The 23,924-nt window shown below is 35.5% G+C and overlaps 2 protein-coding genes and 1 long non-coding RNA gene across 3 annotated transcripts; all 3 read left to right on the top strand.

Annotated features, from left to right (window-relative positions):
* The first annotated feature begins 4,737 nt into the window (after positions 1-4,737).
* Positions 4,738-18,733, top strand: LOC114734754 (vacuolar protein sorting-associated protein 53 A-like). The gene is made up of 25 exons (XM_028922400.1): positions 4,738-4,871; positions 5,030-5,112; positions 5,324-5,418; positions 5,867-5,923; positions 6,228-6,378; positions 7,934-8,004; positions 9,190-9,314; positions 9,533-9,693; positions 9,775-9,916; positions 10,341-10,404; positions 10,573-10,758; positions 10,859-10,900; positions 12,105-12,209; positions 12,291-12,350; positions 12,765-12,842; positions 13,071-13,178; positions 13,282-13,347; positions 13,430-13,507; positions 13,582-13,715; positions 13,798-13,891; positions 14,447-14,524; positions 16,328-16,390; positions 17,320-17,388; positions 17,489-17,584; positions 18,437-18,733. The coding sequence occupies exons 2-25, from the start codon at positions 5,064-5,066 to the stop codon at positions 18,731-18,733; spliced, it is 2,469 nt and encodes an 822-aa protein (XP_028778233.1). The 5' UTR covers positions 4,738-4,871; positions 5,030-5,063.
* Positions 18,734-20,506: 1,773 nt separating this feature from the next.
* LOC114734756 (uncharacterized) lies at positions 20,507-21,652 on the top strand. Its single transcript, XM_028922401.1, has 2 exons — positions 20,507-20,588; positions 20,704-21,652. Exon 2 carries the CDS (start codon positions 20,747-20,749, stop codon positions 21,650-21,652), a length of 906 nt encoding a protein of 301 aa, XP_028778234.1. The 5' UTR covers positions 20,507-20,588; positions 20,704-20,746.
* A 131-nt stretch (positions 21,653-21,783) lies between these two features.
* LOC114734753 (uncharacterized) lies at positions 21,784-23,844 on the top strand. The gene is made up of 3 exons (XR_003739202.1): positions 21,784-21,911; positions 22,493-22,612; positions 23,727-23,844. It is a non-coding gene; the product is annotated as an uncharacterized LOC114734753 (long non-coding RNA).
* Positions 23,845-23,924: the final 80 nt, after the last annotated feature.

Here is a 23,924-nt window from a genome sequence, read left to right on the forward strand (position 1 = left end):
ATTTTTCATATCTTATTTTATATTTTTATCAATTAAATTGGGCTTAATTGCATTTATTATGATTAAATTGGATTAATTGTGATTTGATGAAAATAGTGCTAAAAAGGGGCAAAAATATCATATTTTTATGATTTAGTTTAACTGATTGATCTTCTTGAAAAAAATATCATATCACATTATCTTAGATTTTGTTATAGAAAATTTGGGAGATATTGCAAGGTTTGAATCTAGGGTTGCATCATCATGGCCTTCTGGAGGGAGAAAAGGACGGAACAGTAGCAGCAAGGCTTGAGAATATACACCTTCGTGTGTGATGAAAATAGTGCTAAAAAGGGGCAAAAATATCATATTTTTATGATTTAGTTTAACTGATTGATCTTCTTGAAAAAAAAAATCATATCACATTATCTTAGATTTGTTATAGAAAATTTGGGAGATATTGCAAGGTTTGAATATAGGGTTGCATAATCATGGCCTTCTGGAGGGAGAAAAGGACGGAACAGTAGTGGCAAGGCTTGAGAATATACACCTTCGTGTGTATATATATAGACATGACTGTAGGGAGAGGAGAACACGCCACACCCATCCACGCCACACCCCCCACGATTATCATCATCATGCATTCCATTCCCTATTCCACGACGCACACACCACCTCCAATCTTCCTTCACGCGCACGTTCCACGATCATCATCATCTTCGCAGTAGCGGCAAAGCTGAGAGAAGGGCAATATACACGCCACCTCACCATCCTTCATCATCATTCTCGACTTTCTTCATCAACTCTGAAACAGGGGAGGCAGCAAGTTGCGACCTTCACTGTTTGAGTAACTGCCAGTGAGTCTGAAGCATCATCGTCATCTTCCTTTTTCCTCCATCAACACCAGCAAACAACCTCTCTCTCTTTGTATCAGCTCCTTCGTCACTGCCATCGGCCAGACCCACAGCGCCTATTTATTCTTCTTCCATGGCCGAATTACACATTGAGCTGATGTTGGTAGAATCTCAAATCATGTCCAGCTAATTTCATTGAGCTTCTTGGAGATGGAGTATTGGGTTTGAGCTTCAAAGTTAATTAGGAGAGTTCTTCTATTTTGATTCTTTTAATTTAATTGAGTAATGGATTTTCTGTGTTAGAATTGATATTATTTAATTAAATTTTCTGAGATTACTAGTTGTAATTCTTACTTTAGAATTGAGTTTTTGTGATTAAGATTGGATTTTACAATTTGAAATTTACATTTATATCCAGTTTTGAGTTCTATATGATTATGCTATTCTTTCATAGTTTGGATGAATGTTATAATTATATGGTACTTATTGAATATCTCAAGTTGAGTGTTCTTTGCATAGAGACCCGAATTGCATTAATCTAATCCTAATTGCACACTAATCGGTTTTCAATGGTAATTTTAATTGGTAGTTGTAGCTAAAGTTCTAGGACATCTATTAATTAAGACTACTTGACTTAATCAGTGATTAAGGTTTTGATTTTGAATTAGTGAACAAAATAACTCCCAAATCATTTTAAGCAAGGATAACCCAATCCCCATTTTTCAAGAAGCATTATCTCATATCTCCTTAAAATCCAAATTTTATTATTTGCTACCTTTTTAATTAATTTTCTTTCAATTTCAATTTCAAATTACCTTTTCATTTTTTTTATTTAAAAAAAACCCGAAAAAAATTTTGAATTGTTTTTTTAATTTATTTTGCAAAGTAGTTCTTAATAAACAAAAAACAAAAAAAAAACTTTTTAATAGCAATTTTGATTTTTAGTTAATTTAGGACCTAGTTAATTTTTTGCTCCAATAAGAGAACGACTTTGGTTTGCATCACTTGCTGCATTCTAAATTTAATTTAATTTAACCGAAGGCAACATTGAGGATCAAACACTAAGTACTTCAATCATAGATTCCAACAATTGAGGTTGTCAACCGAGTGAATGATTATGTGTGTTCTTTATTACCTAGTGAATCAATCGAATATTTGAGTTGTGACTCGGTATGCAAATCATTCAACGATACTGACTGTTTTGAAGACTTTTACACCGCTGAATTTCTAAATATAATTAACAGCTCTGGTATGCCAATGCACAAATTGGAATTGAAGGTTGGAGCTCCTATTATGCTTCCAAGGAATATTGATCAAGCATCAAGGCTCTGCAATGGAACAAGATTACGTGTCACTCATCTAGGAAAATTTGTAATTGAAGCGATAACTTTGAATGCCTCTAAACCATATCAGAAAGTGCTTATTCATCATATGGATATGAATCCTTCTAATAGTCATTTTCCTTTTCAAGAGAAGACCATTGCCAATAATATTGCCATTCACTATGACTATAAATAAAAGTAAATGTCAATCTTTACATTATGTGGGATTATATCTACTGAAACCATTTTTTTCTCATTGCCAGTTATATGTTGCTTTATTTAGGATGACACACATCAAGGGGTTGAAGATTCTTCTAGAATATGATGGGTGTTGTGATAGCAATGTTATGATCAATGTTGTCTATAGAGAAATTTTTAGGAATGTAGATCCTATTGTGTAGCTTGTATAATGGTCTGTGTTCTATTTGATGTGTTTGTTTGATATATTTTTCACACCATTTGTCAGCGCAGTTATGATGACTTGGAATTCTGGTTGTTATTTACTGTTTGCTATGGTTTAGGTGGGAACATTCCTTTTGTCATTTGGATTGTCACCAATTCGCAGGGGGAAGAAATGCTAGTTATATCTAAAAAATACATTTCTTGATCCCACACCTTGAAATTGTTTAAAATAAGTTTACAACTTGAGTCTTGAAATTTGAAATACTATTGTATCCCTTGACAAACTAGAAATTTCTCTCCACATCCAATACATGACACATGTCTAAGTTTGAAAATGATTTAAATGTAGTTGACAACATGTCTAAGTTTGAAAAGGATTCAAATGTAGTTGACACTACTTCACATATTTAAAGTGTATTACAAGATATTTGATTCTATCAAAAATATTTTATTATATTCTTCAACCTTTATTCCCAAAAAAAAAAAGAAATCCTTTCTACAAATTTTATTTCTCTCCGCCCAAAAAATTCATTTGTTGTCATGCATTATTTTGTGGAATATGATTTTTCTTAACTATATAAGAATTCTTTAGACTTTGCATCCAAACAATTTGTGGTGGCTTTGGCTTTCAAGAATATTATGTTAAACGGGTGTTGTTAATTTAAACGGTTATGTATTTTTACACACCTAGTATCCTAACCAACCCTTTAGAAATTCAATTACGAATCAGACTAATTATGATTGAGCCATGATAGGACCTATATAGGTAGCGATCCTACCCAAAAGATCGAACTCGTGACTTTTGGTTAAGCTAAAACAACTCCTAATATTTGATCTAAGTGCTTGGTGGTTCAAGATGACTAATGCTACATGATAAAATGAACTTCATCAGTTTATTACAAGATTTATAAATGTATAATAGATAGATAAATATTCATACTTCAAATTTGAATAACATCCATAATCTATTAAAGAAAAAGCAACATGAAGGGAAGATAATTGTTTTTTAAAACTAAAAATGATAGCTAAAATGTAATATAATATTATACTATATATTATTATAACGCACAAAATCACATATTTTTAGGCAAGGCAAAATTGAGAGGACAGCATACCTTGGTTGCTTCTGGCTTGAAAATACCGATTTATTGGGGTTGGCTTGGGCATTTTTTCTTGGGCTTAGGTGGGTGTACTAGGCCATCAAGCCTAACAAATATCACCAGTTTTTAATTGAAAATCACAATTGATATGTAGATTTTGTGACATTCATTGTGGCTAAAGAAGAAGGGTGGTCTTATTTTCAAAATTCATAATGAATTTCATACATCTCCAAAAATTATAAAGTAGAACTCTTTAGAAAGCTAGGGAAGTCTATTGTCCAATGCAAAAATGAATCACTTAAAAATATTTCCATTTGGTCTAAGAAAATGATAATTTACCAAAACTACTCAAAAAGTTTATATGTAGCAAGATGAGCAAACTTAAAAAAATTTAGAATTAATTCAATACATTCCCAAAATTTGTAGATTAGGATTTGTTGAAATCCAATGCTTTAAAGATAATAAAATTAGAGAAGTATTTATTTTGCTGGAAAATTAATAAATTTATTCAAGATAACATAAAAGCTTTTTTTTCCTCATTATAATTACTCAAAAAAACAGTTTATTGGTTCACAAGTTTTTAAATGTTGAGTATTAGACTCGCATAATATCAAAAGTTCAACCAAGTTAAAAAGATCTTGTTATTTATTTGTATTCATATCTTTCATTCTTGAGTAAAATTCGAAAAGGAATTTCCTTATGTTTCTTGTAAACCATCGAATTTGAGTTGTAATTCTTTGCATCATATGATTGAACAAACTGGATGGTTTGCTAGTCATAACTCTTTTGATGTGCCAAAGAATCATGAGTTTAAAAGTCAAAACCTCCCTTGCTCATCTTATTTTAAAAAAAGACACCCGTAATTTTTAATTTTATTTTGGTCTAAAGGTGCAGTGATGTCTCTAGTGTTTTACAAGGACTATTGGTTTTACAAGGACTAATCGAAATTACATTTATTTTGTGGGCTAACTGAAATTATCCCCTTTTTCTTTGTTGATTTCTTGTTCAATTTTCACTGTTAGTCCTTATTGTTTTCGAATTTTGACATTCGCCCCTAGTATGGGACTGACCGCGTGATGACGAAAGAGGGCGCATGCTCGAGAGGATCCAAATTCAGGCTGCTAGCATCGCCCTGCAATTCGATCTGCAGGAAGAAGTGCATGAATAAATGTTAGATTTGGAGCTCTGATTTTCTAGCTGTTGCTGCCACTGTGGTGGGTGCTTACTTTCTGTGTCATTCTCTCATCTTCCAAATTCCCCTCTTCGCCTTTGAACTTGGCATCCTTTCCCTTTTCACCGAGAGCTTGATGCAATATATGAGATCTAGATATTGAATCTTCGTTGTTGGTGCTTCGATTGAACGTGGTATCAGGGGCGTCGAGGTGGGTTTTCATCTACTATCAGCAATGGACAAGTCAAGTGCTTTGGAGTATATCAATCAGATGTTTCCCAATGGTAACCATGTCCTACTTGCAAATCTAGTTCCAATCCGCATGGGCTGCCGTTTCGATTGCATTTCATACTTGCAAACTCTGTAACTCCCCCCTCCCCTCCGTTTGTTGTCTTTTGTGCGCTTTTGTGCCAGCAAGTTCATGAACTTACCAGGTAGTTCAGTTCTTCTTGCTAATGCTCAGTTCTATGCTCATCTATTTTCTATATTATCCAGAGGCATCTCTATCCGGTGTTGAGCCACTTATGCAAAAGATACAGAATGAGATTCGCACTGTTGATGCTGGAATTTTAGCAGCTGTTCGCCAACAGGTCTTGATCCATGCCTCTGACCTTAACTGCTTCCTAGTCTTAAGTTAATGGCTTGTAGTGACTTCGTTCTGTGTTATTCTCACATAACCCCAGCCATCTGAAAAACTTAACAATATTTCAGGAGCTAAATCATATTGACATTTTGCTAAAAAAATCAGATTGATGTTGTCATTTACTGAAAACTTGCTCGGAGCTATTCAATTCTAATGGGACATTTGAGTGAAGCTAACATGAAGGTTAATACTTTGGATATAAATTTGGTCACTTCTTTTAAAAGGGGGGACTCTGGGGGGTGGGGAATGTAGGAGTTATCCTTGATTGCATTCCTGAATTGTGAATCGCCTGGGCTAAATATGGTTCAGTGTCGTGAGGTATTAATCGTTAAAACTGTAATCATATACACCTTTTTGGCTTCTATTGTTTGATGACTCAGCTTCTGTAATTTCAGAGCAATTCAAGGACTAAAGCCAAAGAAGATCTTGCTGCTGCTACAACTGCCGTGGAGGTTGACTCTCTTCCTCCACCCTCACCCTCTCCATATTTTTCTAATTACCCTCTCCTCCCTCTTTCTCTTACGCGCACGCACACACAACACATCTTTCTCTTTATTTTTGAAATGCATGCTTGTGAAAAGCAGTTTCCTGGTTCAATGTGATGAGTTTCTATTTTTCAACTGTCAAGTATTTTGATATATTTTTTTTCCTTGCATTTGTCCGTGATGCTTTCTTTTGTCTCTCTTCCTCCTTCAAGCTTCTCTGTGAACTTGAATGTCATTTTATATGTTTAACTGTTTTGATTTTATGATGCAGGAACTAATGTATAAGATCCGAGAAATAAAAACTAAAGCTGTACAAAGTGAAACCATGGTTCAAGAAATATGCCGTGACATTAAGAAACTGGATTTTGCCAAGAAGCACATAACCACAACAATCACTGCTCTTCACCGTCTTACCATGCTTGGTAAATCTTGATTGTCCTTCTGTATATCATAAGTGACCTATTATGCCCCCTTCCCTCGGAAAAAAAAGCTTGCTGACTACTTTTGCAGCATCAGGAGTTGAACTTGGTAACTTAAGATCTGTTAATTAGATTGGTATATGGTTGGTATTCTTAGTAATTTTTGGGTTAGTTGATATTTATTGGGTTTGAAGTGCTAAGTTTGCATTTAATCTGTGCAACTGGAAGACAGATAGAGGTGAATATCTCTTGTTTGTGATGTTTATGCATAATCTTGTCCCTTGATGACCATAGTAATAAAGTTAAAAATGCATACGTAGGCCGGAAGTTACAATCATGTTCACTGTCGAGGTATCTTTAAAGACAAGAGAGAGCATTGCTATGTTTGAATAATTGATCCTTATTTGAATTTTATCATGTCTATCTAATAATTGTTGCATCTGTGAATATGTATTTAATTTCAGAGAATTCTGTAATTCCGTTAACTCTCTTTCTCATGGTGGGGGAATGACTGTAACCAATGACATGATTTGTGAAGGCACAAAAATTTAATCCAGGCATCTTGTATTCTCCCCTTTTATCCTTTTTTTTTTGTGTTTTTTTTTTTGGGTTGTTTTGACTCTAAAAGCTATAATCTTTGCGATAATTTGATCTGTGCTACATCTAGAACAAAATTCCTGTCAGTGATTTGCTAGTGAAGTTGGATGTGATGAAGATGAATTTTTCTCAGCAGTGGCTGGCCAAACAATTAACTGATCATGTCAGTTTTAAGGGATTTATAAATTTTTTCAGATGTTGGTTGTGCAATGCATAAGATGCAAGTTTCCATGGTTTGGAACTTGCATTAGACACTGTAGAATGCCGAGTTTTATTTTGTATAAATGGAAATGATATGATTGAATGGTTGGGAAGAGTCGCAGAATCAAAGGATAGCTTTTCTTGCATTTCCTCTATGAGGGCCTCTGCTTTGGTTTTTTGAAGTGAGTCTCCGTTTATATACCCAGAGGATTGCATATCTCTTTGAGTTAATAGATTGAAATATTAGTTTTATTTCTTTCTTTTGTTTTCAGAAGGATTCTTGATTCTCAAATCTTTGAAGTTATTCTCTCAGTAATCTCTTAGTCTCTCTCTTTCTCTCTCTCGCGTGCAAGGGCGCACACCCTCACACACTCTCTTTACCATATGAATAAGTTTGCTAATTTGTTTGTTAATTTAATCTGTTTTCAGAGGTCCCATTTTTATACGCATTAGGCAAGTTCTAATGTAAAAATGCTTAGGTGCTTATGAGAGAATTTTACCATAGAATTTATAGTACAAGTCCTCATACTTTATTGTAACTAGACCTGACAATCCATGTATTGTTAAGATAAACTAAAATAATGAACCGTTACTGCAATTTTCTGGTCTCAATATTAAAACCAATTGGTTGCTTTAATTTTTTAAACTTACAATTGAAACTTTGTACTCTCTGTTTGAAACATTTGAGGCTTTCGTGGTAGATTTTAAGACTCATAACCATTATTCAATCTTTAATGCAACACTACCTATCATGTGGCAGTCTCTGCTGTTGAACAGCTTCAGGTCATGGCTTCAAAACGTCAATATAAAGAGGCAGCTGCACAGCTGGAGGTAGTGAATCTTATTGCTGATCATGCTTCTCGGAGACTTGCTATTTAAATATCTATGTATTGCATTGGTTCTTCTTTTATCACGTGGTTGACATCTTTGGTGTATAGATTTTAATTCCTTTGAAATTCATAAAATCTATTGCAGTTTTGGATTTATCTGATCCACTTATTTTCTTTTATTTGGATGTAGATACTAATCAGGGCACTCTAGAGAGGTTTTAGATGGTGCACGTTGATTGAATTAGATGGCATATCCCATATTTGTTAAGGAGGAATTCTTGTTACTCCAAGAGATCCATTTTCTGGATTCTCCCTGATATTATTGACTTCTGAGTTCACGGGCTTATTTATTACTCCCTCCGTTCCTTATTATAAGAGACATTTGATGCTTATAGTATGTTCCTAAATATAAGAGACACTTAAAAGTTGTCTCTACTTTTTTGTGTTGATTTCCTATTTTACCCATATTTATTGTCTCCAACTAACACTCTCTCTCCTCTCCACTTCTCTTTCTTTTAAGAATTTACTATTATTCTCTCTCATACTCTCTCTCCTTATTAATGAGGGTATTTTTGGAAAAAAAATTATACTTTTTACATATTAATTGTTCTTAACTAATTTTAACTGTTTTTTTGATCAACGTAATTCGGTTATTTGTCTCTTATAATAAGGAACGGAGGGAGTATTAATATATAATATGCATGCATATGTGAAAACCAAAATCATTCAGTTAGCTTTAACTAGACTGTTTTTATGATCTCTATGGCATAATCAACCAAATGGAATGCATCTTAAGCAGCACCAAGCCAGACTCCCTCGGTCCCTCCCCCTAAAAAGTTAGTAAATGCATGAGGTTTCAGTAGGTTTCTTCTCTTGGTTCATTTCATGTGAACATTTCTGTGAGTATTCTTGTGAAGCGTAACAAACTGTTGAATTATGTAACTCTGGTGGGACCCTTTCATACTTTTGACCGTGCTATTTTCTGGATGCATTATATTTTCTTGCGTCATGTGCTTGAAGTTGTGTGGCCTACTTCTGTTTGTTTAGTTTTTTAATAAATTATTTTCTATGTTAGATTTCTGCTTCTCATATCACTTATTCCTGATAAAATCATGTGTAACTGCACATTTGTTTTTTAACATATTGTCCAATTATTGATTATTGATGTTATCATCTTACTTATCAGGCTGTGAACCAATTATGTAGTCACTTTGAAGCCTATAGAGATATTCATAAGATCATTGAACTCAGGGAGAAATTTAAGAGCATAAAGCAAATTCTCAAGTCACATGTATTTTCTGATTTCTCAAGGTATGTTACTAATTTCTAACTCTTCGGCCTTTGGGTAATAGAATATGAGCTGGATACACATTTTCCATTTTGATTGCTCAATTGCATATTTGGTCATATTGGTAGTTATAACTCATTATGTATTTCACTATTTTACTTCATTGAATGCGGATATGTTTGTATTCTATGAAAAGGCTTTTGTTTAACGGGGGTTTTCAACTTCCTGTTCTCATTCTCAGCTTAGGTACTGGAAAGGAGACAGAAGAAACTAATTTGCTCCAGCAGTTGTCTGATGCCTGCTTAGTGGTTGATGCGCTAGAGCCCTCTGTTAGGGAAGAATTGGTAAATAATTTCTGCAGCCGGGAGCTTACATCGTATGAACAAATTTTTGAAGGAGCTGGTGCGTGAAATTATTGCCAACATGATTTTATGTTGATGTATATTTATTGTTACTAATCTTCAATTTATTACATCTTCATAGAATTAGCAAAGTTAGATAAAACGGAGCGAAGATATGCATGGATTAAACGACGAATGAGATCAAATGAAGACATCTGGAAAATTTTTCCTTCTTCATGGCATGTTTCTTATCGGCTTTGTATCTTGTTCTGCAAGAAGACCAGGTATGATATCTTTGTTTAGCAGCAATTTAATATAATCTATCAATGATGCTTTATCCATTAAGAGAAGCCGTGGCTATGGTGGAAATGCTGCTCCATTTAGTGTGTTCTGGTATGATGTAAGATTACAAAGTACATTTGATGCTGATCCATTAAATTAAACAAGGAATAATTATAATTTACTTCTTACAAATCAATATGTCCCCATCTCGTTGGAGCTGATATTTGTAAGGTGGATTTTATCAAGTATAAGATGTTATGATGTGTGCTTATCATGTGTGTGGATTATTTCTATCGGATGTGATGTTATCCAAAATAAAACAGGTTTTGGGTTTCATTGAATTTTTACCACTTTTTGTGTTACTTTTAATTTTTCAGCATCATTAGTTGGAAAATATTGTTGGGCTTACAGTATATCTCATTGCAGGAAACAACTTGAGGACATTCTTTCTAATCTGAAAGAAAAGCCAGATGTGGGGACCTTGTTGCTGGTAAGCAGTGGATTTGATCAGGCATTGAATGATTAACCACTGGCTTTGTTTTTATAAGTATTGCTTCATGCTTCACTTGATATTATGCTATGCCACTATACCTCCATGTTATGCTCGGTTTTTCTTGAGCATGTAATTTTTTCAGGGTTTCTTTGCTCATTCTTGCAGGCATTACAGCGAACTTTAGAGTTTGAGGATGAGCTCGCTGAGAAATTTGGGGGAGGCACACAAAGCAGGGAGATTGGGAATGAGATTGAAGAAATTGGAAGAGGGGGTAATTCTAGCAGTAGTGCTTCAGATATCCGGAAGAAGTATGAAAGGAAGCTTGCTGCACATCAAGGAAGTGGCAATGAGGTAGGTATTCTAGAATGTTGAGTTGACAATACTTATCCATAACAACTATTCATATTTGTGGTTATCAAATGACCATTATGTTTTGGTTTTGTATTGACAGGAAAAAGATGCAAATAAAGATTTGGCAGTGCCTGGAGCTGGGGTATGTAATAATTTTATTTCTCTTTCTTCAAGTCTAGGAATCAGATAAATCTCCACCTATTTTCTCATCTAGAGTGCTTATAACAACAACAACTGGCCTTATTCCACTAAATGGAGTTGGCTAAATGGACCGCTCAACTTCATTTTGCTTTATTCATAACCAACTCTTCTGATATACTATTTACCATAAATCTCGATTAAGTGTCCTTTTTGGTCTCCTTCTACCTTGCTTTATAGCATTAAAGATATCTGCTCACCCCTTCTTACTAGCACTTTCATCAACATTCTTTGCACATGATTGAACCATTATAAATGATTTTCTATCATTTTCTTTTCAGCATATGCCATGTCAACTTGTCCTTTTATATGGTCATTCCAAATCTTATATTTTCTTGTGTGATTAGATATCCATCTCAGCATTCTTATCTTTGCTACTACAATTTTATAATCTTTTGGACTAATATTTTTGAATGCTCTTATGCTGCTCTTTTGAAACTAAGTTTGTGTTTTTGGGGAAACTCTTCAAACCCATTATGCTAATCTGATAGAACAATCTGATAGAACCACTTTTGTTACAAAGACCTATAAGAGGAAACTTAGGAAGATGCAAGGGAAAGCAACTTTCTGATGATCGGAGCGTTGACCTTCAGACTTGTAATGTTAGGGAGAAGAAACAAAGAATTAGAGTTGCTATAGGCCTGGTCTTGGAGAGGGCAGTATTGGGGGCTGTGAATGTTACCTTTTGGCTTATAGTGGTTGGAGTCTCCTAGCAGAAGGAGTTCATATTCTGTATTTTGAGCGTGATGAGGAGAGACTGGCCTCTCAAATGCCAGTGGCTTGTGTTATGTCTTCTGAGTTGTTCCGTGTTTTGAGCACTAGTTTCTGTTCTTAGAGATATCTGGTTGTAATAGCGGAAGAAGGTTTTGACCAGAACCAGTGGGATCCCTTCGTAAATGGTATTTTGCAGCATTGAATATCAAAGCTACGGATTTCCCTCGTTTATCTCTTGTCCTGTCCTTGTATTTTTTTTTCCTGTTTCTTATTAGCAGGACTCTAACCCAATCATTGTCCTCTTAATATCCTCTCTAGTCTCTAGTGTAATATGTAGCTACAATCTTCCATGTTCTGAGTTTTTCTTTTTATTCCTTTTTGGTCTGGTTCATCAAAGCAATCCTGATAAACACTTGGAGTGGCTATTTTGACAGTTCAACTTCCGTGGAATCATTTCATCTTGCTTTGAACCTCACTTGACGGTATATGTAGAATTGGAAGAGAAGACGCTGATGGAAAATCTGGAGAAGCTTGTTCAGGTGATTTTTGTTAGTTTGTTGGATTGTGTTCTGTTATTTGCTTGTCACTTTCTCCATTGAATAACCTTTTATCTTTAATAGGAAGAGACATGGGATACTGAGGAGGGAAGCCAGAATAATGTTTTATCCAGTAGCATGCAGGTAAGTCAAGTCACTAGATCTTTAATATGATCATGTTGGAGCTTCTATCCATGCATTTTCCTTTTTTTTTTTTTTTAGTTAATACAATTAAACATGCACCCAAACATGTTAATACCGGGCTCGAACCTGAGACCTCATCCAAGCGTGATTTAGAATCCTTAAAAAACTCTCAAATTTTGCTTTTGTTCTTGACGTTAGGTAAATCCAAGTATGATTTAGAATCCTGATTATACTAACTACAATTAGGAAGATTTTCCATTAATGCTTTTTTTTTTTTTTGACTTGTGAAACAAGTAAAGGTTTTTCAATAGATATGAATAACTATATTTTAGAAGTCTCTAATAATCTTTCCCCACTTTACCAGTTTTTATCCTGCAATATTTTTACCTAATTAGTTTTCACTGTGCTATATAGTTGTTTCTTATCATCAAGAGGAGCTTGAAGAGATGCAGCGCTTTAACAAAGAACCAGACACTATATAATTTGTTCAAGGTAATTTTCTAAGTATAACTTTTTTCAATTTTCAGTCATTGATTAACATAAATTAGGTATTTTGTTTGATATTCCGTTCCCTTTCTCATAGTTGCTTTTTTCCTACATCAACTAGTCTGCTAAATGTGTGGTATAAAGGGGACCAATTTCTGGTTGTGACGTTGATGAATATTGGAATGTTAAAGGTCCAAGTTTTTGTATGTTATGAGTTTTTGCTTTTAATCTTAGGTTTTCTCAAGAATTCTTAAAGCATATGCTACAAAACTCTTTACAAGACTACCCAAGGGGGGCACAGGAATTGTTGCCGCTGCCACAGGCATGGATGGACAGATAAAGGTATAATGTAATAGGGCACTTTCTCCCATGATATTTTTGGCAACTTGATATTGTTGTGAAACATTTTCTTTTTCCTTCTCTGATCTTTGAAAATGTTGAACAGACATCTGATAGGGATGAAAGGGTGATTTGCTATATTGTCAATTCAGCTGAATATTGCCACAAGACGGTCTGTTAGTTTCTTTAACACTCTTGATCTGGTTTATGTTGTACACATGCTATTTTAGGTAACTGGTTATTATGCTTTGCAGGCTGGTGAACTGGCAGAAAGTGTTGCTAAAATAATTGATCCTCAATATGCGGATGGGATAGACATGTCAGAAGTTCAGGTAGCCATAATTTCTCAAATGAGGGGGACATTTTCTTGTAAGTCTTATTCTAATGGAGTCAAACAATCATGCAGGATGAATTTTCAGCTGTTATAACAAAATCACTGGTCACCCTGGTGCATGGTCTCGAAACCAAATTTGACATTGAAATGGCTGCAATGACACGTGTTCCATGGGGTACCCTTGAAAGTGTTGGTGATCAATCTGAGTAAGCTAGTTTCTTCATAAACCTGAACCTGTTCCTATCTCTGATCAAGTTTATCTTTTAATTGTATATAGTTTTCATGTAGGTATGTTAATGGTATAAATATGATTCTTACAACTAGCATTCCTGTACTCGGAAGCCTTCTTTCACCTGTCTACTTTCAGTTCTTTCTTGACAAGGTGATTATTCTTGATTTAAGTTATGGTTTACAGAAATTAACCTAGAAGTGGGGGACAAATTCTTTTCTAGCATAATACATGTCATTATTAGACTATCCTTGAATGTTTTTGTTTCCAACTTTCAATGTTTCCAATTTCTTTCGTATTGCTGGCTAACAAATTTGTGTGGTACAAAATATTCTTAACATGGAAATCAGTGTGATGGAATTTGTGAGGGGCTAGGTCCTCCCACAAGTTTTCCAATCTTTTGCCTTCCTTTCATCATCAGCCCTTTTCATTTCCACTTTCTTGACAAAACCCATTGAAAAGCTTTAACAGCCCTGATACAACCCTTTCAACTTCATCCTGGGAGGTGGTAATCAGTTTACATTTGGAATCCAGTCCGCATATTTGTGTTTGTTTAAGAAATCTGTCTCCGTACTCTAGCATTTTTCATTGTTCTGAATATTGACTGAACTTGAGGAGATCATAACTCTTTATAGTTAATCAACTTAGTTCTCAGCATTCATGAATTCAGTTGTCTGCATTAAGTCTGTTTTCTGCTTTTATATGCAGCTTGCATCTTCTCTTGGTCCCCGCTTTTATTCCAATATCTTCAAATGCAGGCAAATATCAGAAACAGGAGCTCAACAGGTACTAGCTGCTTTCACTGTTTAAGCTTCTAAATTTTTTCCTTATATCTTCTATATTTATCCAGCTTCTCTCCCAAATGCTGAATCTGAAAATCAAACTGTCTTTATCTAAACGGATCCTTTCATGGCTTCTTAATATGGCTGGAACGTTTCTAAATAAAATGTGTGATTAAACACATTCTTGTACCTTTTTCTTGAAGAATGACATTTTCCAAATGCTTGCAAGATTGTTTAAGTCTTATAGGTTATCTAGTTGGCTTCTCTTGAATGCTGAATTTTGAAATGGTGTCATCTTCACCTATTTTTCCTGTCAAGTTAATGGTGTGCCTAAGATTGTGTAAAGCAGACTTTGGGTACCGTTCCAAGGTTATCTTTTGTTATGAGTTGTACATAAGAGAATATCTATGAGGGTTGTTAAGGGTAGCTAAGGTAGTTAGGAGTGATCCTAGCTCTATGTATGTACCAGATGTAAGTGTAAATGTGTGAAGAAATGAACAAAAGTTGACTTTGGAATTCACTTTGCATTAAGTGGTATTAGGGTGGTTTCCTTCCCCTCTTGGGGGAAGCGGAAGCAGGGCATGCTTGAGTCCAAGGGATGGAGCTTGAAGAGTTTCAAGTGTTTATACAAGATATATGAACAAGCCTGAAGGAATACATATGGTCAGGTTCCTTGTGAATGAGATGCGTACCATCACTTTTAAAGAGCCTCAGGGCATGAAAGTTCAAGAAGATGATCCATTAATACTAGCACAAGAAGAATATCGCAAGATGCAAGTTGGATCAGAAAAAGGAAGACCATGTGCCAGCTGAACACTGAGATAGAGGGAATGTTAGTGGAAAGGAAAGAAAACATGAAAACAAAGCCACTGTCCTCACCCTCTTAACTGATGCTTTTCTCTGGCTGGAGAATACCCAGTCAAGATTTGGAAAAGAGGAAGAAAGGTAGTTTTCTTGGGCGGCGAGCAGTTCATAGTAAAAGAACGGGGAGAGCTGCAATTGCTGATTTCCATTGTAGTGTAGAATTTCTGAAATCAGTGATGCTTGAATTTGAGTCACCAATGCAGTAACAAGTGCCTGTAATGAAGTTCTGGATTTAGTTTAGGCCAACCTATCCCATTTTCTTTCTATTTTACTTTCAAAATGTTAGATTCTTACCTCAGTTCTGCTAAACTAGATGAAAGGCATTATCTTTCAAAGTCCTTCAGAATGTTGAAGTAGAGAGGGGATGGGGTGTGAATAGGGAGGTCTAGTGATAGACTTACTTGGCTTGTTCTAAATATTTATCTGATTAATATATCTTTTTGCTCCCTGAGTTTAGTGGCATAATTTACTGGGTGGAGAACTTATTTAGTGCACACCAATCTTGCCTTCTACTACCTTATCTTTTCCTCATCGATTTTGCCTTCTACAATCTTATCATTTCCTCTTACTGTTGATCTATATTTAGATAAATTGACTGACTTCTCTGTTAATGCAAGATCATTTTAAAACCTCCAAACATACCCTCGGCTTTAAGGGAGAAAGTATGACACTAGAATGAAACCATCGTCTAATGTCCTGTGCTTGATGCCAACAGAAGATTGTTTATTGAAAGAAACATTGAAAACTAATGCATTATTCCCAGCTTGTATTTCACTTGAAAATCTTTTTCTTTTCTAGTGTTCTTTGCTTTGTTCTGTATTTCATATTCTTCATCATCAATGAGAATAAAATTGATCGAATTTTGTCTTACAATAATTTAAGCTGCCTGATGAGGTCTTGAATTTTATGATGGAGACGTGCTTATGCTCTGATGCTTTTGCAGATGCTATTGGATACCCAAGCTGTTAAGACTATCCTTCTAGAAATTCCTTCCCTTGGTAGACAGGTGATTTAGCTCATGCAAATGCAAATTTGTAGTCACAACAATTATATTCTGTTTGGGCGCATGTGTCCCCTGTGTTGATTTCTGAATCACATATTTTTATTACTTACTTTTCGGACTTCTATGGCACTGATTTCACTTACTTTACTGGTGACATATTGATGGCCTTCCTGGCACTTCCTTGATTTAGTTTTGAGCAGAGCAATATCTACTGATAATTAAACTTCCCAAAAGAACAAGCTTTTTCATGACTATTGTTTGATATTGGAATCAATCGAATGATGATGATTGGAAAATGAAATGTATTAGTTTTATTGAATTTAGGGAATGACAGATGGCCAGATAGTTACCTTAGTTTGTGCGGTGCAAATCATTAATATGAAGTAGCTACAATAGAGAGGAATTGTCGCATTTTCTGAATTAATCCCAAGATCAAGCAGGAAATGAAAACTGGCTCTGTTGAAATGCTTGGAAGATAATCTAATTTGTGGGCTAGACAAAGGTTACCAGCCTGCAATCTATGATTTTGACGTACTTCCTCTGGTTCTTATTATAAGAGCCCTTTTAGGAGAAATTTTTGGTCCTTTCTCAATGAGTATCAAATACCTTTTTCCACGTATACCCACATTTAATGAGGGTAGTGAGAGAATAGAAATTAATTTAATGTTGGAATTTAGTGTAATTAATGAGAGTAAGATTGGAGATTACTTAATTTTATGACAAATTTATTGCTTTTAACTCTTTTTATTGGTACGTGTGAATTAGTCAATGGATTCTTATTAAAAGGACCCATGGGAGTACTTGGCTTGGCTGTGTTAAATAGTATGGAGCATTGTATTCTTAGTCTTCACACGTGCAGTTATCTTGTGCTTGTCAGGGGCTTGTTAATTGTTCGCTGATCATCCTGACTAACTTTTGATTTTCTGCAACAGACATCAGGTGCTGCTAGCTATTCGAAATTTGTAAGTCGTGAGATGAGCAAAGCAGAAGCCCTATTGAAGGTTTGTTATTAGTTAGTTGGAAGATTGGAAGACTATTATTTCATGCACGTCTAGATTTCTCCCTGATTCAAGGTTGTGTTGTGTAAATCACTCTGTTTAGGTTATTCTTTCGCCCGTTGATTCTGTAGCAGATACATACCGTGCACTGCTACCTGAGGGTACACCCATGGAGTTTCAGAGAATACTGGAGCTCAAGGTTAGCTCTTCTACTAACATATATTCTATTGCATTATTTCTTTGGCCTGGTCTGAGATGAAAGATTGAGGGGGCCATCATCTTTGAGTAAGTCAAGGTCAAGGACCTGTGATAAGTTACTTCTAATTGGGTACATAAACTGCATTTTATATGGCTATATTAAATGCAGGATAAAATGAAATTACAGTGAGCCCACTGCTAAAATTTTTTCTTAATCATAGTTTAACAATTGAGGATATATGCTTTTCATATTCCGGCAATGTTATTGCATTGCAAACTCTTAAAAGTATAACGAGAAGAATAGTCTTGAAAAGAATAAGTATCATAGTGCTCAGAGTCTGTGGCATTAAACATTACTATTTGGTAATTTGGTGTATGTGTTAGTAGATTCAAAGGAATCTCTTGATTAAAAGCTACAACCCTTAACAAAGTTCACTGCTTAGACTGACAAATAATATTACTACTACTACTACACTACTAGTATGTTTAGGAAGTTTATTGAAGTATTGACTGACTGACATTGTAAATTACACTCATTGGTATGATTCTATAGAGCATCAATCCTTTCAAAGGAACATTAAGTCTATTGTACATAAAATTTGAAGTGTCAATGAGCAATTTCAATGAATCCCACGAAACATTTACGACGAATATGTTCTCACAATCTAATGTGGTTGACTGAATTCAGACTGACCATTCAGCTGTTCAATTGGTTAAATATCTATACTTGATTCATTCTCATCTTCGTCGATGATATTATGATGCAAAGTTTTTTGAGTTTTAGATGTCCAAGATTGTTTTATGCAAGTTATTCATCTCGAGACTCCAGATAACTTTTGTGGCATGGTTTCAGGGACTTAAAAAGGCTGATCAGCAAACCATTCTTGATGACTTCAACAAACATGGGCCTGGAATAAAGCAAACTCAGATTCCACCGGCAGTTTCCCAGGCTGCTCCAGTAGCTCCAGCAGGGCCTAGTCCTATTTCTGTTGGACTTATGGCTTCTAGGGAGGATGTGCTTACCAGGGCTGCTGCACTTGGACGAGGAGCTGCCACCACAGGGTTCAAGAGATTCCTTGCTCTAACTGAAGCTGCCAAAGATCGGAAGGATGGACCTTTCCGGAAATTATTAATGCATAGGGAAGATTGAAGAGATTGTCATGTAAACATTTTCTTTGAAAAAAAATTGGGGGTGGAAATCAAACCCCTTTCGTCAGTTATATTGTTCTAGCTTTTTCCCCCTTCACTGATTCTTGATGTAATTCTACTGTCCATATCTATTTCCTTAGTCTACTGGAAAGCGATTTTGTGGACGGAAAGCCCCATCAAATTGCATATTTTTTGGTGGCTTGTTCAGTAGCTTTCGCCTGTTACGCTATCCTTGTATTTTTTGTTTCGTCATAAATTTTTGCAATTCTGTGTTCTCTTGTTTTTTGTTTTTGGAAGTTGTTTTGAATATGTGCGCAAACTGCACAGTGAGGCTTATCTCGTTTACATTCCCCCCCCCCAAAAAAAAAAAAAACACTTCAGGCACTTTAGCATGGCAAGTTGATCCTAAAGACCTAAACATGTAGATTGTAATTCTGCTCAAAATTTGGAATGAGTTGATTTAAAGTTGTGTTCTAGCTGTTCATAATACGCAATACAGATTATTAATTGTTCTTGTATATTTCATTTTACTCCCCTGAGGTGACTTGGAATTCTGTGGACATATTCGTGTATATCGATAAGGGAATTACTAGTAGTGTTCTTATAGTGAAGTAAAACAACGAATCTCACTCGTAAATTGACGGTTAAAAAGTTACAAATTAGAAAATAAGAATATCAAATCCCTAAAAATCAATATTTTTTACAAGTTAAATGGTTCATTTTCTTTCATTGATTATTACAAAAAATAAAAAAACAAATCTTAGTTGCAAATTAATGATTGCAAAGTTGCAAATTAGGGAATAAGAGTATCAAACCATTAAAAGTCATAATACCTTTGATAAGTCAAATGATTCATTTTCTTTCACAAATCAACGAATCTCACTTGCAAATTAATGGTCACAAAGTTGCAATTAAGGAACATGAGCATCAAACTACTAGAAGTCATGAAAATTATTCCTCCTCCTTCGTAAATAGACAATTCTCACTAGTAAACTAGTAGTGACAAAGTTGTAAAAGGGAAATATATCACATGAGAAGTTATCGTATCCTTAAAACATACATTTTTTTATTTTCTCATAAATAGACGAATATGACTTGCAAATTAGTGGGTCTGAAATTGCAAATTAAGAAAAAGGAGTATCAAGCCGTTAAAAGACTTTTGATCCTTATTTTGGTAATTTTCAAATTTTATGGCTCTATTATTAAACTAGTTCCCTCCCATCCCCTCTCTTTCCCCCAGTCCAGCATGAGTATAGTTCCCAATAGATTATATGTTATTCACTGCTTTTATTTTACTCTGCCCATTACTTGTTTTAGTTTCAAGTAGCTTCACATAAACATTTTTTTTGGGACCAAATCTTCATATAACGAAAATTAACAATTTATCAAAACATATTCATTTTTTTCCTTATATAAATGATCAATCATGACAATAATATTGAAAATAGTGTGGCTTCTTGGTAATAAATTCCAAAGTGCTTTTTCTCATTGCCTTTTTTTTTTGTTGCCAAAAAAAATTGAGGGCCCCAACCAAACAAGTGATAAAATGTGAGAGCGCACCCCTCAGAGAGATCGTGATGTGGATTTGAAATTCGGACCGTTGTGCAGTGCCAACGATAGCACAACGGTTAGTTTTCCTTCCTCTAGGACACGACCTTCACTCGTCCTCCCCCTCCGCCATTCCATCGTCGCTCACACCTTCTCTTCTTCCGAGATAGGTTGGCTTTCCTCTGAATTTGAGACTTCAAACTTCAATCCCTCCGTTTCACTTCCCTCCTCTGAAGAATATACTCCAAACGGAGTGAGAGAGAGACTCGGCGATGCCAAATCAATTCTCAAACCGGAACTTCGATTTGGTAATTCTTCAGTTTTCTTACGCTTTCTCTGTGAATTCCCGTCAAATTCTGGGAGAATTGAATTGTCGTAGATAAACTTACTCATCTAAGGCTATTTCCATTTTTTCGTCAATAGGGAAAGTGAATTGAATGTTTGGCTGTGCAAAAATTCTTCGAAGATGATTCAAGAACATAAGCAGCTCAAAGTTACAGAGAAGTCCAATTCCGCGATGGACATGGTTACGGATGTTGCGGCTCCTCCTCCACCTCCTCTTCCTCCGCCGCCGCCCTCGCCCTCTCATCAACGGCGGCCTAGGGTGAGGGAAGTGAGTTCTAGATTTATGTCTCCTGTGGTATCTTCTGTACAGAGGCGGCCACGGCAGCAGCAATCCGAAGTAGATCCCTTGAGTACTGCTGATGTGAACCGACCTATAGAAAATTCGGAAACTCCATTTCCTTTTGGATCTCAGTGTAAATCAAATGTAGTAAATACGACTGCCACTATACAGAGAAAACAACGAGCTGTGAAACTCTTTAAGGAGAATGGTGGAGGAGGAAGAGTTGAACAGCAACCTCCTCACCCTTCAAAGTCCTGTTCTGGGAGGATCGGAAATGGTTTTACCTCACCCTCCTTGAGACCGGACACTCCAACAGTAACTGTATCCTCAAGATACAGACTCACTTCGCATCAGCGTTCTGCTAGTATGAATGCCACAGCTGCTTCAAAACTATTGCAAGCAAGTGGGATGTCATCGGGAAGTCAATCTTCCACTGCAAATTCATTTAAGGGCAACATTGGTTCGCCCCAAAGGGAAACCAATTCAGTGTCTGGGGATACTTCTTCGGTATGCTCTGATGACGAAAATCATAGCAACTCGGAGGTCAACTGCAGCATACAGTCACTTCCAGAATTTCGGTCGTCTGTGCTGGAGGGAGAAATGTTGCCTGCTGTGTCTACTAGATCAGTGGATGAGAAAACTGGCAATAAGGGTGCTGTAAGAAGTAGTGGGGACAGTTTGAAATTCCCCACAACACCTTTCTCACGTTCTCTTAACCCGTCATTATCAGGCAGTGAGCATTACTAAATCATTCCATAAGGGGCAGTGAGAAACATGTGACTTCTCTTGTCAAGCAGTATGCAAATTCTGCAAAAGTTGGAGGTCTTTGTTTGCCCCCAGTAGCTCCGTGTCCAAAACCGGGGTAGATATAAAGAAAAGTAAAAAAGGTTCCAATCATCAGGAAATCGTGCATAGCCTGAGATTGCTATATAATCGTTATCTGCAATGGAGATTTGCCAATGCAAAAGCAGAATCCTCATTGAAAGCTCAGCAAGGAGAAAGTGAGGTGTGTAGCCTATGTTTCTTACCTAATAACAAGTTCATAGCTTAAGAGAAAACCTTTATTATTTGTGTGGGTAGTTCTAAACTTCTAGTGCTGTTGATTGAAGGAGAATTTAGCAGACATGATTTGATGATTGGCAAGATGTGGGTCTATAGTTTGTTTAAGCTATAGAACCTCATTACAGGAAAGGCTAAAGGCCTAAATGATATAGATTATAGTCTGAAAGGAAATTTTGTAATTTCCAGCAATCTCATGAAAGACGTGGCACAATGAATAAATCCGTGACATATGATCTATTGACAAATTTTTTCCACAGCTCATTTTAATTTTAGTTTATGTTGAGTCTTTTACTTAAAGTATAATTTTATGGCATAAGTACTGAGAACTTTTATACATGAAGGTATTATTGTGATTAACTATCCAGATTTTTGTTGCTTAACCATCTGGATTTCACTCTACGTGCATAATATGCACTTGATCTTTTAATCAGTCTGATTAGATTACAAGTCCTTTTATCCCATCTTTGGCATTTTGCTCACTTTTCTCTGGTTGCTTTCCCCTTCCATGTTTGGTAATTCTTGCAGAAAGCACTTTATTCTCTGGCATTGAAAATGTCAGAGTTACGTGATTCTGTGAACTTGAAACGCTTAGAAGTGCAGCTTTTGCAGAGAGCAAAGACTTTGTTAACAATTCTTGAAGCTCAAGTAAGACTTCCGATGCATTTTTTTTTGTTTTGTTGTGCATCTAATTTGTGCATAGGGCATGCCTTTTTGTTTTTGTTTTTTTTTTGTGCATATGCTTTTGCACTGGAAATTACATTACTCATGGCAGTATCAATACTAGAGTAAATTTTGTTTTTGCACATAATCCTAAGCAACTAATGTCTTCTAAAGGATGCATAAGATGCAGCTTATCCTGAGGCCCTGCTGATGTCCGTAGAGGGTCTAGATCCTCTCAGAAGCCTTCTTTCTCCTTTTTTTCCCTCAGAATTTGATCTCCACCTTTGGATCAAATAATGAATAGTTCAGATTTCATACTTTATAGAACTATTATATAACATTGCATAAATAGGAGAGGGAAGGTGGACCTCTGCTTTTTAAAATATTAAATCTGAACCATCTATTATTTAATCCAACGTTGGAGATGAGATTCTAGAGAAAGAAAAGGAGAAAGAAGGATTGAGAGGATGAGATCCGTCTGTCGAGTCACAGATGCAACAAATGTTAATACCATGTACTTGGTGTTTAATTTGTGGATAAGACGATGCTAGTTTTTTTTTTTTTTTGGGTACAAAGAAGATGATTCTATATTTTGTTCACGATAAAAATACTTCTGGGAATTATTATTACTTATTGTGTGTATTACTACTTAAGTCTATAACCTTTTCTTTGAACGTCATTTTAAGAAACTAATATCCTCTAAAGCTATCTCTTTGAAGAGTAGGGCCAAGTTAATTGTCTAATACATATCATGTCTGTGACTGTAATTTTAAGAAACTAGCATCCTCTAAAGCATGCCTCTTTGAAGAGTAGGGCCACGTTAATCTCTAAAACATATATATGTCTCATATTTTGTTTTCTTTGTCATGATTAGAGTGCGTTCTTGTTTTAGTTTCTTCCACTCCTCCCTTTTTCATTTGCTTTTTCTTAATCAAATTTAATCTTCTGTTTTGTTTCTTCAAGAATTCACATTTTATTTGACATAACGATGTCTATTTCTTTCCTCCAAGCATGGTTTTCCATTTATTTGTTTAAAATAAATTATTCCTTGATCATTCTTTTGGTCTTGTTAACTTTTTTTCCACTAATCGTATCACAGATCCCTCATTTGGATGAGTGGTCCTCTTTAGAAGTAGAGTATTCTATCTCCTTGACTGAAGCAATCGAGGCATTGTTGAATGCCTCAGTGCAACTTCCAGTAGGTGGGAATGTGAAGGTATGATTAGGAATCCTCTTCTTTTCTCTATTATCCATTCACACCTTTTTCTGAGGTCTCTGATATTGGATTTTATGCGTT

This window comes from Neltuma alba, unplaced genomic scaffold, assembly GCF_004799145.2.
Source record: "Neltuma alba isolate B1F8T4 unplaced genomic scaffold, ASM479914v2 tig00013138_pilon, whole genome shotgun sequence".
Classification (NCBI taxonomy): domain Eukaryota; kingdom Viridiplantae; phylum Streptophyta; class Magnoliopsida; order Fabales; family Fabaceae; genus Neltuma; species Neltuma alba.